The sequence below is a fragment of the Vitis vinifera genome, chromosome 7 (genome assembly GCF_030704535.1).
Source record: "Vitis vinifera cultivar Pinot Noir 40024 chromosome 7, ASM3070453v1".
NCBI lineage: Eukaryota > Viridiplantae > Streptophyta > Magnoliopsida > Vitales > Vitaceae > Vitis > Vitis vinifera.
The window spans coordinates 29,830,690-29,845,490 of NC_081811.1; the positions used below are offsets into that span (position 1 = coordinate 29,830,690).

At 25.7% G+C, this 14,801-nt stretch overlaps 1 protein-coding gene across 1 annotated transcript; it reads left to right on the forward strand.

The window, feature by feature from the left end:
* The first annotated feature begins 2,813 nt into the window (after window positions 1-2,813).
* Window positions 2,814-4,964, forward strand: LOC104879950 (reticulon-like protein B2). Its single transcript, XM_010654715.1, has 3 exons — window positions 2,814-2,875; window positions 3,861-4,022; window positions 4,610-4,964. Exons 1-3 carry the CDS (start codon window positions 2,814-2,816, stop codon window positions 4,962-4,964), a joined length of 579 nt encoding a protein of 192 aa, XP_010653017.1.
* The last annotated feature ends 9,837 nt before the right edge of the window (window positions 4,965-14,801 follow it).

A 14,801-nucleotide genomic window follows, 5' to 3' on the forward strand; every position in this document is an offset into this window, starting at 1 on the left:
AAATTTTAGTTAATTTTGAATCATTTCTTTATTTTCTTTGTTACCCATAAATTATTTATGAAATTTGCACTATTATATAAGGGTGTTACATTAATTATAAAAGAGTATTCCAAAATTAAAGTGTTTATTACAAGTAAACCGAATAAAATATATATTTTTATTATTTTACCTTTATAAACATAATGTTAGAAGATATTAAAAAAATCATATTTAAATAGAATTAAAAAGGATAAAAAATTATCTTTGTAACATTTGTAATTTTTTTTTATAAAAAATCATTAATTTAAATTATCAAGTTAATTTAAAATAATTTTTTTGTTGTAATTATAGTTTTGAAGATTCTACGATTTTTATATTATTACTTTTAATTTATTTTCTTTGATTTTTATTTTAAATTTCATCTAAACTTGTTTTTTCTTACATTTATATGTTTTCTATTATATCCTTATTTAAAGTGATTTTCATTTAATTTATGTTCCATTATATTCTCTTTTCAATTTTAATGTGTTGTTATGCCTCTTTACATAACAAAAGATTTTGTTATTTTTCATCTACAAAACTTTATACAAAAGATATCATGTACGAGGAAAAAAAATAAAAAATAAAAAGAGAAAATTATGATATAATTTACATACACATCTCTTAATATGATACATTTGCTTAACTTAATGACATCATGCTTTAATAATTTAAACCATATCAAGTCCACATCTATTTTAGATTTAAAAGGGCATTTGAATATTTTTCAAATTATTAAGTTATAATACATTATTCAATTAAAAATTAATTATCACCATTAGTTAAAAAATGATCATGTTACAAAATAATATATTAAGATAATATCAATGTATTGTCCAAAAAATAGAGAAAATATTCAAATAATTGTCTACAACCTTAAAGATATTTATATATATATTGGATAAAAAAGAGTAATAATATTTTTTTAAGGTGTTTAAAAAATATTTATTATATATTTTGTAAGTTTAAAAAAAATTATGAGGTATTTAAAAAATATTTACTTTAAAAATATAGTAATAATCATTTTCAACCATTGATTTCCAATATTTAATTTATTAGACATGGTTTTTGGGAGAAAAATAATTGATGAAAATAGTAACACTTTTCTATAAAAGAATTAATTTACATGTCCCACCAATTAATATGTGAGAGAAAAAGGCAAAGTGAATGATGAAAGAGAGAAGGAAAAAAAAAATGAAAGAGAGTAGGAAAGTTAGTTGTTTTCTTTTTCTTTTTGACAATAAAGGGCATTTTCGGAAAATTGAATGTTTCATATCCTTCTTTTCAATTTGTAAACTTTCTTTAGGTGTTGGGCTTAAATATGGAACTTATGAGGATCTTTTATTAATTTTTGGGCCCAGCTGGGCCCAAAACACAATTCTCCCTTCTATAAAGTACTAGGTAAAGGAAAAAAAAATGATAAGAAAAATTATTTTTTTATATTTGATTTTACTATAAAGAATATGAGAAATAAAATCAAATAGAATTAAATTAATTATAAATTTATATATTTTAAATTATTTAATCTTTATATAGAAGAGGAAAATGAGTGAAATAAGTATAAAAAACTGTATAATAAAAATAATTTATTAATTATAAATATTTTTTAAAAAACTTTTTTTTTCTCTATTTTTTTTTTTTTTTTTACATTTTTTAAGAACTAAGCATAAAGAAAAGGAAAGAATGCTATTTTCTCACATTTAGTTTATAGTTAAAATACAAAAAATAAATATAATTAAAATTAGCTATGAATTTGTATAATTTAAAATATTTAGTTTTTATATTAAAGAAGAAATATTAATATTAAAAAATATATAAAATTAATTTATCAACTTTAAATCTACTTTTTATTTTCTCTGACTTTTTTCTCATTATTTTCCCTTAAATTTATAATTATTATTTATTTGGAGCCAAACAAAGCTGAATGGATCACTATGCAATGAAAATAAAAATCTCCATAATTGAATTTGACAAATGAATTTTATATATCTTATGGGTACTATTCTTGCATATGATTTAACTTTAGTGTTGCTATTTCCAAGAAAGATCTATTGCTAACTTTAGCATTGCTTGTTCCAAGACAAGATTATCACCTTTTATTTTCTTGGTGACATGAAAGATGATGTGAGAAGTTAAATTACATAAACACTAACTTGAGATTAGGGCAACTAAGGTGATATATATGTATAAAAGACAAACATTTCCTCCCTTAACAAAGTGATCATCCTCAAAAGATTCTATAGGTAATAAAAAACAAAAGAGAAAAGAAAAGAAAAGAAAAGAAAAGAAAAAGACATCATCACTTAATGCAAATAATTAAAGTACTATATATATGTATAAGCCATTCTATGTACATGTGGATTTGAACAACAGTTTCTAAGTTACTTGTGTCACAATGTACCAAGGTGTTACCATTGTAAGCTACCAATTTGGCATATAAGAAGAGAAGATTGGAAAATAGTGGGCTATCCATGTATATTGAATTGATATTGGGTGAAGCCCACACACTCACCCACACAGCCTCATTTTATTTATGCTAGGGAACTAACTTTGTATAGATTTAGGCTTATTCTGTAGTGTAGGTTGAGGGCCTAAGATTCTTAATTAAAGGATTAAAAATAGATGAATTAATTGTTGGAAGGCAGAGAGAGAGAGAGATTGTGGTAAGGAATATGGAAATGGTTTGTTGAGAAGGCTGGAATCACAACAGCAGCCAGCCCTTGGATCCTGCACTGTCCTAGTGATTGCTGATTATCTAGGTATTTGAATGCTTGTTTGTGTTTATTTTGGCAACAATGTCCTCTTCGCTGTTGGGTGGCTATATGGTTATAGTTGGTTATGGTGAAGGTCATATGAGGTTCCTTCATCTATGCACTGTTACTAGAGTGTATCTTCTATGTATGAATTGAGGCCTATGAAACTATTTTACCAATTTGATTGTGTGATTGGGCTGCCCAACCCAACTTTGGGCTGATCAATTGGAATTTATTCATCCAACAACACCACTTCACCATACCAATGTAAAACCTCCATAATATACATAGTTTTTCCATTTTTTTTAATTTTTTTTATTTATGCTTGTTGACATATTTTATTTTTAATTGATTTATTGGAAAAAATTTAAATCAATTTTTATTTCTAATTGATTTACATTGGAATTGAATTTCTTTTAAAATAGTATCGTTTGTGTTTAGCTATTTAATATAATAAAATTAGAATTCTAAACCACCTCTACTTAAATCATTTATAACAATTAATTGTATTTCTTTAAATGATTTTGATTAAAAAAAAAATCATGAAGCAATTAATTGGGTCATACATTATTTTTATTTTATTATGACCTATTTATGTTATATATATATATATATATATATATATATATATATATATATATATATATTTGTTGTTGCAATCTTTTGTTTTATAATTTATTTTCATTGATTTTTTATTTATTATATATTACTTTTTTTAAAAAAAACTAAATTTAGTTATTGGAAAGTTTGAATAGAAAGTCAATCAGAAGGAAAGAAAATGGTGAATAAAATTTCTTTTATTTGGATATCCATAAAAATTTCAAAAGAAATAAAATTAAATTATTAACTAACACACTTGTAGACCCCCTTGGAGTAAGGAGTTTTTTTTCTTTTCTTTTTATGACCACACTCAAAGTGGGCTACATTGGGCGGCCATGGAATTGATGGGTGAGCTATTCGGCTGCTAGATGGGACTTGCGTGGGAGAGTTGCAAAGAGCAGGTCTGAGGATTGACAGGAGGAAAGAGGGGGGGGGGGGGGGGGGGTGTGGTTGTAGAGCATTTTTTTTTTTAGGTGAGTTTTGTGTTAGCTTGGAGGGAAAACTTGCTGGAAGGGAAGATAAAAGAGATGTTGAGCTGAGATTCTTGAAGAGGAGAGAGCTTTTACAGAGAAAACGAGGAACGGAAGCAGAAGGAGGAGATTGCAGCTTGCTGGAAGCCAAGCAATATTTTGCTCCAGGGGAATCATTCAGGTTTAACTATTTCACACCTTAGGCTCTCCATTTTTTTTAACAGACATACCATGCTCCTTGTTGATATTTGGATTTTTTTGTTTTGACGTTTGAATGTGTTAAGCCTGTTTCCCATTTCTGTTTACTTGATCTCTATTTCACCTGAATGCGTTGCATGGTAGTTATGCCATTGTTCATGTGTTAAGATCACTCAAACCTTCCCACTAGCTTTTAAAACTCATCAGCACTTATGGAATGGAGCTAGATTTAAATATGTTATTTTCGTTTGTGCACGCTCTGTTTTTCTTTACCTTAATCTCTGTTCTTGGTATATTTTGGGGTGTTGAGTATCACGTTTGAGGTTGGCCGTCTTGTTTAGGGGTGTTTTCAAAAGGGCACCATGAGCCATTTTTTCATACTGTTGGAAATTTCTGGGTGTTTGAGAGTCATATGGATCACATTGAATGCTTAGGAAGAGATGTGGAAAGGTGATTCGGGAAAGAGAGTAAAAAAAAAAAGGATTGGTTCTTGAAGGAAACTGCTCCGACGGCGACACACGGTCCTGCTCAACTTGCTCTGACCATCCGAGTAGTTGCACCGATCACCAGTAACGGCGGCAACATTTTCTGGGTGCTGTCGGATTGCCGCCATTACTTTCGTCTCTACTGCGTTAACGCATGGTTGAAGCTCAACGCGTCGTGCCATGTTTCCCACATTTTCATACTCTCTCTTGCAATCTTGTTTTTTTGGTCCCACACCCCCACCTTCATCAACAAGTCTCCACCTCACATCCCGGAAGTTCATATTCTAGGAGATCCATTCCCGCGGGCTGTCAATGCATTGACGATTGAGATTAATCGGAGTTTTTCTATGTTGCGGGAGATCGCATCTGGAAGAGACTTAAAGAAATCCCTTATTATTATTGCTGGCCTGTGGGTTCTGTCCATGGATGAGCGGTTTTGAGTGGTAAGAAGAAGCTAAGAGGAGGGCCATTTCGTTTTTGTGGCAGTTGAGAGGAAGAGAGGGGAGCAAGGAGAGGTTGAATACATGGAGAAGTGAAAGTTGGAATGAGGGTCCCAAACATCATCAACCCATTTCCATTCTTCCCATTTTCTCATGTAGCCACCTAACCCAAAATTTTTTTTTCGCTATTTTCCTCCGCTTAAACTGTGTCCACTTTTCTTTTATGCGTGTGCTGCCCACGTTTCCATTTTAATTCTCTATTTTTTTTTATTTTCCAAAATTTTAATTCCCAAAACTTTTATCTTCAAAAGTTCGATTTCCAAATTTAATTTTCAATTTCCAAAATTCCAATTTTCTCATTTATTTATTTAATCATTATTATTTTCGTTATTATTATTATTTTATTTATTTATTTATTTTTTAAATTCTATCTTTAAATAATTCTTCAAAAATTCGATTTCCAAATTTAATTTTCAATTTCCAAAATTTCAATTTTCATATTTATTTATTTAATCATCATTATTTTTGTTATTATTATTATTATTTTATTTATTTATTTATTTTTAAATTTTCATCTTTAAATAATTCTTAAAAATTCCAATTTCCAAATTTAATTCCCAATTTCTAAAATTCTAATTTTCACATTTATTTATGTAATCATTATTATTTTCATTATTACTATTATTCTATTTATTTATTTATTTATTTTTAAAATTTCATCTTTAAATAATTATTTAAAATTTCGGTTTCTAATTACCAAAATTCCAATTATTACATTCATTTATTTAATCATTATTATTTTTGTTATTATTATTATTCTATTTATTTATTTTTAAAATTTTATCTTTAAATAATTCTTTAAAATTTCGGTTTCTAATTTTCACATTTATTTATTTAATCATTATTATTTTCGTTATTATTATTATTCTATTTATTTATTTTTAAAATTTCCTCTTTAAATAATTTTCAATTTCCATATTTCCAAATTTAATTTCAAATTTCCAAAATTTCAATCTTCACATTTATTTATTTAATCATTATTATTTCATTTGTTTATTTATCTACTTATTTTTAAAATTCAATCTCTAAATAATTATTCGAAATTCCGATTTCTAAATTTAATTTCCAATCTTCAAAATCCCATTTTTTACATTTATTTATTTAATCATTATTACTTTCATTATTATTATTATTATTTTATTTATTCATTCATTCATTTTTAAAATTCCAATTTCAAATAATTCCTTAAAATTCCAATTTTCAAATTTAATTTCCAATTTCCAAGATTCCATTTTTCACATTTATTTATTTAATTATTATTATTATTATTTTATTATTATTATTTTATTTATTTATTTATTTAAAATTCCATTCAAATAATTCTTCGAAATTCCGATTTCCAAATTTAATTTCTAATTTTCAAAATTCTATTTTTCATATTTATTTATTTAATCATTATTATTTTGTTTATTATTATTATTTATTTATTTTTAAAATTGCATCTTTAAATAATTCTTTAGAATTTCAATTCTTAAATTTAATTTCCAAAATTCCAATTCTCAAATTTAATTTCCAAAACTCCAATTCTTCAAAAAAATGTCCGAAATTCTAATTTTCAAAACTTCCATTTTTAAATAATTTCCAAGTTTCCAATTTTCATAATTTAATTTTTATAACTCTAATTCTTAAATTTAATTTCCAAAATTCCAATTCTTAAATGTAATTTCCATAATTCCAATTTTTAAATTTTATTTTCAAAATTCTAATTTCTTTCAAATTTAATTTCCAAAATTTCAATTCTTAAATTTTATTTTCAAAACCCCAATTCTCAAATAATTTTCAAAATTCCAATTTGTTTCAAATTTAGTTTCCAAAATTCCAATTCTCAAATTTACTTCCCAGGACTCCAATTTTCAAATAATTTTCGAGACTCCAATTTTCAAATAAATTCCAAAAATCCAGTTTTCTCTCGAATAGTTTTAATTCCACTACCAGTTGTTAAATACTTATTTAATTCTACCACTTTTCATCTTTCCTTAAGATTCAGGGTCACCAAAAATCTCGTTTTTAATAAACTTGTTGCCTTTTTCTTTCAGGCAAACACCTTCATAAATTTTTCATTTGATTTTAAAATAATTTTTCTATTTCTCTTGATTTTAAATAAGCAAGAATGCAATTTTCATAATTCCAAAATAATGGAATTTGTGAGACTTATTCATGTAAGATAAATTGGGCTTTGGTGGGGGTCCTACATATGAGTTTTTTCTTCTGATTGTCAACTAACATGCTTAATGAATATTACTTGATTTTTATCTTGATATTTGATATGCATATGATAATTTTATACTTAAGCTAACTTTGTTTTCATGATAGCGCACTATTACTTTCTGCTAAGGTACGTTCCTATTTCTACTTCATTTATTTATTCATTCTCATGCTCAATTTGTTTTATTATTCGATCATTGTAATGGTATCCATTGATTTCTTTATCAATTGTCACGCTTGCTTCACCTTACTTAGTAGAGACCCATTTTTAGGGGCTTAAATGGGTGCTATGGTCTTTACCATACTTTTCCAATGAGTAACCTGACCCCCAAACCCAGACTCGGTTTTTCACAGACCTGTTTTTCCTTTAGGAGTCACACTTAGTGTTTTTCTTTCTTATTTTGTTTTTCCCTTTAAAAACAAAACAAATATAAGTGACGACTTCAAGTATTTTCTAAAAAAACTCGTATTTTCATTAAATAAATAAAAAGTGAGTTTCGTCATCTAGTGGGAACACATCGAGCCAAAATGCAGGGTCCACAAACAACACTTTTTTAAACTTTTCTTTTTTCTATTGAAGTAAATATTCTAGAATTTTCCATCATAGTTTATTTGTTTTTTGGTTTTTGTGTCATCCAAATAGAAGAAAATAAATTTTTAATGTTTTATTTATTTATTTATTTATTTATTTATTTATTTTTATCATTTTCCCATAACCAAATATATTCTAAATAGTTTTTTTTTTCATTTTCAAAGAACCCAATATATTTTTAAATAGTTTTAATCAATTATTATGAGATATTTTTAAGTCGAAGTTAAATTATGCTTGATTATCAATCTATATATAATTTATTAAGTGTTTATAATTAACTAATATTAATTAAGGTGAAAAACATAGTAGTAAAAGTGGTGGAGCTATGAGAAGATATTAAATCCTTTTTTAAATCAAAATTGAACTTTTTTCAAAATAAAATTTTTATTATATAAATTAAAATTAGAATTTATATGAATAAAAGGTTTATTTAATTAACTTTATTCTTATAATTAAGATTTTAAGTTAAACATAGTATTGGGTGAAGGTTTAGGTTTGATATTAGTCTTTTCCTAAATTTTTGAAGAATGACATAAGCATAAGGCTAAAATTATAAAAAAAAAATAATCATTTTTAGATATCAATTGTTTCCACAATCAAATGGTTAAACTAAATTCCGTTCTTAAATTTAAGATAATACATTTTTTATTTCTATTAGTACAACACTTATAATTTAGCAGCAAAGTTTTTCACTACTTAATTTCTAGTTTTATTAACATTGGAGTTGGGTTTGGATGCCCAAGTGGGTTGGCCTGATAAGGAGAGCATTTTATGAGAATTTAAAACTATTCAGAAATTGACACTTTTAAATAAAAAAAACAAAGTTTTTTTTTTCTTGGAGAATTGTCTCTCCCTGAAAAACATGAGAGAGAGATAAATATGTTTTTTTTTTCTTCTTATCTCTTTGAATATAAAAGAAACATATATTCTTCTTTCTAAAGAAAAAAAGGTAATTTCTTGATGTTTTTCTTGTTTTTCTTCGTAAAATTGAAGGTCAAAGCTTTTATACTATGAAAAAAGAATAGTTCTCATATTTTTAGTTTCATTCATGACTTGAGACGAGAAAATTGGTTATTGAAACAACTAATTGGGATTCTTAGACATTTTAAAAGATAACTTAGAAGCTTTATTTTTCATCATTGGTATCAAAACCCTATTAGGTTGTTTTCTGGCTTTTATTCTTTTTGTTTATTTTTTTGTGTGTTTTAGAAGAAGCAAGAATGTTTTTTTTTTTTTTGTACAAAAAAATAAATAAGAAGAATTTTTTATTTTTTTCTAGTTGTGGTTAATAAAAACATTGTTCCTGAATTTTTTTTTTTTTAAGAACTAATAAAATAAGAAAATGGGATAAATATTTTTTCTAGATATGGATATGGTTCCAAAGAAAAAAAACAACGCTCTCAAACAAAAACAGAAGTGGAGAAAAAAATAGGTGGAAGTGCACCCACTACTACAAGAACATGCCTCTATTTGGGACGAAATGAAGTGGACAACAAAAAAGAAAAAAAAAAGAAGAGGTTTTTGGTTATAGTTCTAGAAAACCCTCATTTTCCAAGACAAATAAAGTGGAATGTTTTTTTTTCTTTTAAATGTGTTTTTGAAAAAAATAAAAAGAATAATAATTATACAATGGAAGTTAAATTTGTGTCAGTCTATTTATTGAACTCAGATGTGAGTGATTTAGCCTTGTTGGTTAGAATCCTTCCCATGCCCGCTTGAGACCCAAGTTCTAGTCTTACTACCTTCATTCCTACTAGAAGTTTTTTTTTTTTTTTTTTTTTTTAATTTAGACTATGACTTAGTGTCTAATATATATATATATATATATATATATATAGATATATAAAATATTAAATAAAAGAGGAAAGATGAGGGATTGCCCATGAAGGGGCTTGATCCCATGACACTAAGTTAAATGCTTTTTTTGAAAAAGATTATGGTTATTGAAAAAAAGACATTGTGTACAATTCAAATATTATTCATTTTTTAATTTCAAGGGAGATGATTAGTTCTTCTTCTATGTGTTACTTTTTTATATTGTGTACATTTGCTATGCAAGAGATAACATGAATATTTATCATTTGATAAATGAGTATGTCATGCATGTCTTTAGTTTTTGTAAATATGTTATTGATATATGCTAATTGTATAATATTATTTTTATGGAGTGGGAGGTTTTAGGTTAAAAAGAAATTTAAGTAATTTCTTGCCAAAAATTAGAAATACTTGCATAGATTTCTTTTAATTTTTAATAATTAAAATTGTATATAGGAGCTAATTGGGAACATAATGAACTTTCATTTCTATTGCATTTTAAGATTATTACATATTAGAAGATTATTAGAGCAAGTAAAAGTATCAATATCCATAAAAGTACCAATTAATAAGATTATGCAATATCTCTAAGTAATTGAATATGTCAACTATAACTAGGAACATCATAATAGAACTAAACAAGGGTGAGAAATTGAATGGTGATAACTATGAGATTTGGCATCGCTAAGTTCAGTAGATCCTTGAAGAGCAATAGGCTCTCGAAACATTGAATCATGTCATGTAAGAACCTAAATAAGGAAACTTTACTCAACATAGAAGGGATCGGGAGGCTTATGTGATCAGGAAGAAAAAAATTGGCTTGCATTACATTGTTAAACTATATGCAAGATGATCTTTTGATTGAGTATGGGGTATACAAGACTACTCGTGAAATGTGTGAAGCTTTAAAGGAAAAGTATGGTGCACTTTCAATTACAAAGCTGAGTTGTAATGATTTTTGAAATTACAAGATGCAATCGAACCATATAATTAAATACATCTTAGGGAGATAAAAAGAGAACTTAAGACATCCAAACATGTCTTCACTAATGAGCAACAAGTTGAGGTAGTTATCAAATCTCTACCAAAGAGGTGGGAACATATGAATAAACATATGTAGATGAATCCAGTTCTCGCAAAACTTCCATCTTTAAGTGTAACAAAAAATTATTTAAGAAGAATAAGAGATTTGATGATGTCTCAAAGAAAGAAAAGATTGAGAGATACAAAAAGTTTAAGCGTGCTAAGAAGGATAAAAGCAAGTTGAAATGTTATAACTATTGCAACAAAGGTCACTTTATTTGTGAGTGTATTAAGTCAAAGTAGACTTAGTCCCCACTAACCATATAGTTAGAAACCAAGAAGCATATATAAAGTTTCGACGAATTAGTTTCAATACAAGATGGATCTATGTAGAAAATAACTCTAGAGTTGAGGTTAAGGGTATTGGAACGTGCAAATTGGAATTGCGTAGCTCTACTACCCTATTTCTACATGATGTTTTTTATGCTCCGGATATTTGATGGAACTTGGTCTCTCTATTAGTCATTCTTGATTTAGGTTTTAATTTAATTTTTCATGATTTAGTAGTGGAGTTGCATTTGAGAACAACATAATTTGGTTCTGGATTTATTTTTGGATGGTTTTATGATTCTTAACATTGATAACTATGTGTTGTCTAATACTAATGATAGTTATTATTCGTTAATGACTACTTCTAGAAATGCATATGATAATGTGATCATATGACATGCTAGCCTTGGGCATATTGGACAAGGAAGAAAGAATAGATTAGCTATAGAAAATCTTCTTGGTCAATTCACTAAATTGATATGTCAACTTGTAAATATTGTCTAGTTGATTAAACTACAAAAAAACCATTTAGAAAAGGAACTAGAGTTAAAATACCATTGCAATTGATCTATTATGACATCTATGGTCCTATAAATGTTAGAGTAAGGCATGGACCTTGTACTTCATCACATTTATAGACGACTTTACTTGTTACGATCATGTTTATGTAATTCTCATGAGTTAGATGCATTAGATTGTTTCAGACGCTATATTAATTTAGTTGAGAATCAGTAAGACAAAAGGATTAAAACATAAAGAACATATCGGGGTAAAGAATATCTATAAGGGCAATTTGAAGATTTATGTGATGAAAAGGGTATTGGTACACAATAAACTATTCCAACATGAGAATATTTCTTTTTAACTCCTTTTTTACTCAATTAGAAGTTTTGTTTCTTTTGTTTAGGAAATTTGCCAACAAGAGAATATCTCTTTTTAATTTCCTTTCGACTCTAATTATTTTATTTTATTTTACATAAGACTTAATTTTTCACCCTTTCAAATTTCGTCACGTGTCACCTTTTGAATTGCATATCATGTGTAATTTAATCCACCAAATTTTTTATGTCTGCAATAACATTAGAATGCAGAGATTGGGAAATCTACAAATTAAAGTGTTGAAAAAAGTATAATCATATCTACATAAGGGAAAAATACTGATATAGATACATTATGTTCTTTTTTACTTTGTCAAAGTGTGTCACACTAAGTTTTATTGACAAGATTTTTAGCAAGACAATTCTAATAGTCAAATAATTTAAAGAATGTTGTATTCTTTTTCATTCACTCGAGTTTTTCCTATTGGGTTTTTCTTAGCAAGGTTTTAGGAAGACATATGATCATCCAAGGGGTAATATTATTAAATATGAGATTTTTTTTTCTATTTTACTAGGATTAATAGATAATCTTCTATATGAATGTAAATATCTTCTAACTGATCTATAAAATGAGAGACCTATCGAAGAAATTATAACTTGTTCAATTTTTTTTTTCTAATTACTTTATTTTATAGCAAATAGAAATGATTATTGTTTAATTGTATTTATATTTTAAAACTATGTTTCATAAAAATATATATATTTATTGAAAATAAAGATAATTTTGATAGTCTTACAAGTTTTAATTAAACAAAAATTTGTTTCCAACATCATATTATTCGAGCAAAAATATGAGGGAACTATAAACACTTTTTAACGATTAAAGTGTTTTTTTAATATATAAAAAAAAAGTATGGATAGACTTTTGAAAATCGAATTTTAAAAATATGGAAAATAATTTGAAATAATCAATTCCTAAAAATTCAAATAGTAGGTGATTCTTCGAAAAATCAGTTTTTTTTTTGTTTTGTTATATAAGACAAATAAACAATAGGTGATTCTCCTTATAAGTGTTTGTAGTACTAGTTTAACTAGAATCATTCCCAAATAAATTTCTGGGAGTTGTTTTGAAAATAGCTAAAAATGCTTCTCAATTTGGAAACATCTTTCTTTTTCTTTTTTTCTAATTGAAATTAGATGTTTGATAAATTTTTGAAAATTACTTTAAAAAATTTGGAAAATTACTTTAGGATTCCTCCATCATCACTTGGTAGGTGATTCTATAAAAAAAAAAAAAAAAAAAAGAAAAAAAAAAAGAAAAAGAAAAAACTCTTTTGCTATATAATACATTGCAAAAAATATCAAATACTTATTTTGGTTTATATCAAAATACTGAGGGTTTATTTAGTAATTGTTTTTTAAAATAGTTTAAAAAAACAGTTTTTAAGAACAGTTTTTAAAAATTGTTCTATGATATTTTATAGAACAAAAGTTTATTTGAAAATTTAAAATATTTTTAAATATGTTTTTAATAGTTTTAAATATATTTTAAAAATAATTTTATATCTAATTTTTATTTTTAATTATTTTACATGTTTATATAATTATTTTTTAAAACAACTATATGAAAATAAGTGAAAATAATAAAAAACAACTAAAAAATGTTTTTTGAAAATACAATTTTTAGTTGACAAACATGTTTTTCTATTTTTGTTTCTAGATAATAGAAAATTGTTTTCAAAAATAGGTACTAAAATAAAAAAAAACATTATAAATAAAAAATGTTTTTAAGAAGTATGATACATCACTTCCATACAAGTTATAAGTCATACCAAAATATACTAGACTCATATTCAAAGTTTTATCCAAACAACCTACAAAATTAGATTTGACCTTCGAATATATATACATAGAATTCTAGAAGGTTGGGGGGTTTCCCTCCTAGACAGAATGTAAAAGTTTTTGCCCTCTCACTTTTTTTTTCATTGAAAACCATAGATAAGGATAATGTACTTTTGGCCAACCACACACCATCAAAGGATGGAGAGAATTCAGAACCGACCAAGTACTCCCCAACAATGGCTCATCGTGAGCCGTATCTCATTATTGTGCTCCCGCAACATGGATAAGGATGAGAGACCCTTCATATGTCATTCATTATGTTTTCTTGAATTACTTTCTAATTGATTAAAAGTGATGAAAATATTTTAAATTTATAAAATCAACCTTTGCTATTTTTGAATTTGAAGAATAACTTATTTTTTTAACATAAATACCCTTCAACGTTTTTATTATTTACATATGTATTTTAAAAGAAATTGTTACTTTTGCAAGAAAAAGATGATGACATTTTTATTAAAAATGAGTATTTTTTAAGTTGAAAAAAAAATGAAAAGTTAGTTTTCCAAAATGGAAAAGATTTCATCCATTTTAATCAGTTATCCTAATTATTATTAAAAGAGGAGAGTTAGGATGTTTAGCAATGGTTTCAAAAACCCATTTTTATAAAATTAATTTTATTTATTTTTTATGAATAAAAATTTATTTCAAAACAAAAAAAAAAAAATTCTATTTAGTCTTTGTAAAGGTATATATATATTTTCATTAAAAAAATTTGATTATAAAAAATATAGTAAAAATAAAAAATAAGTTACAAATAAACAAGAATTATTTGTGGGACCTTTTACTTATAATTATAGTTAATAATTTTATCATTGTAATCATGAAATTGATTTTGTTAGCCAAACAAATTACTTTAAGAATTTCATATCTAAAAAGGGTTACCAATTGATGTTCTTATAGATTTGATGATGATAACAAGTTTTTGAGGTATGAATTTTAGAGTGTATTTTGATGATGAGACTTGAATGATTTCCACCCAAAAAAATAAAATAAAATAAAAATTGTTATAGAAAGCATTTTTAAAGTTGGGCACTTTTAGGCTTGATTGGAATTATGAACAACAAAAAAGATAAAAATATTTGAAACTTTATT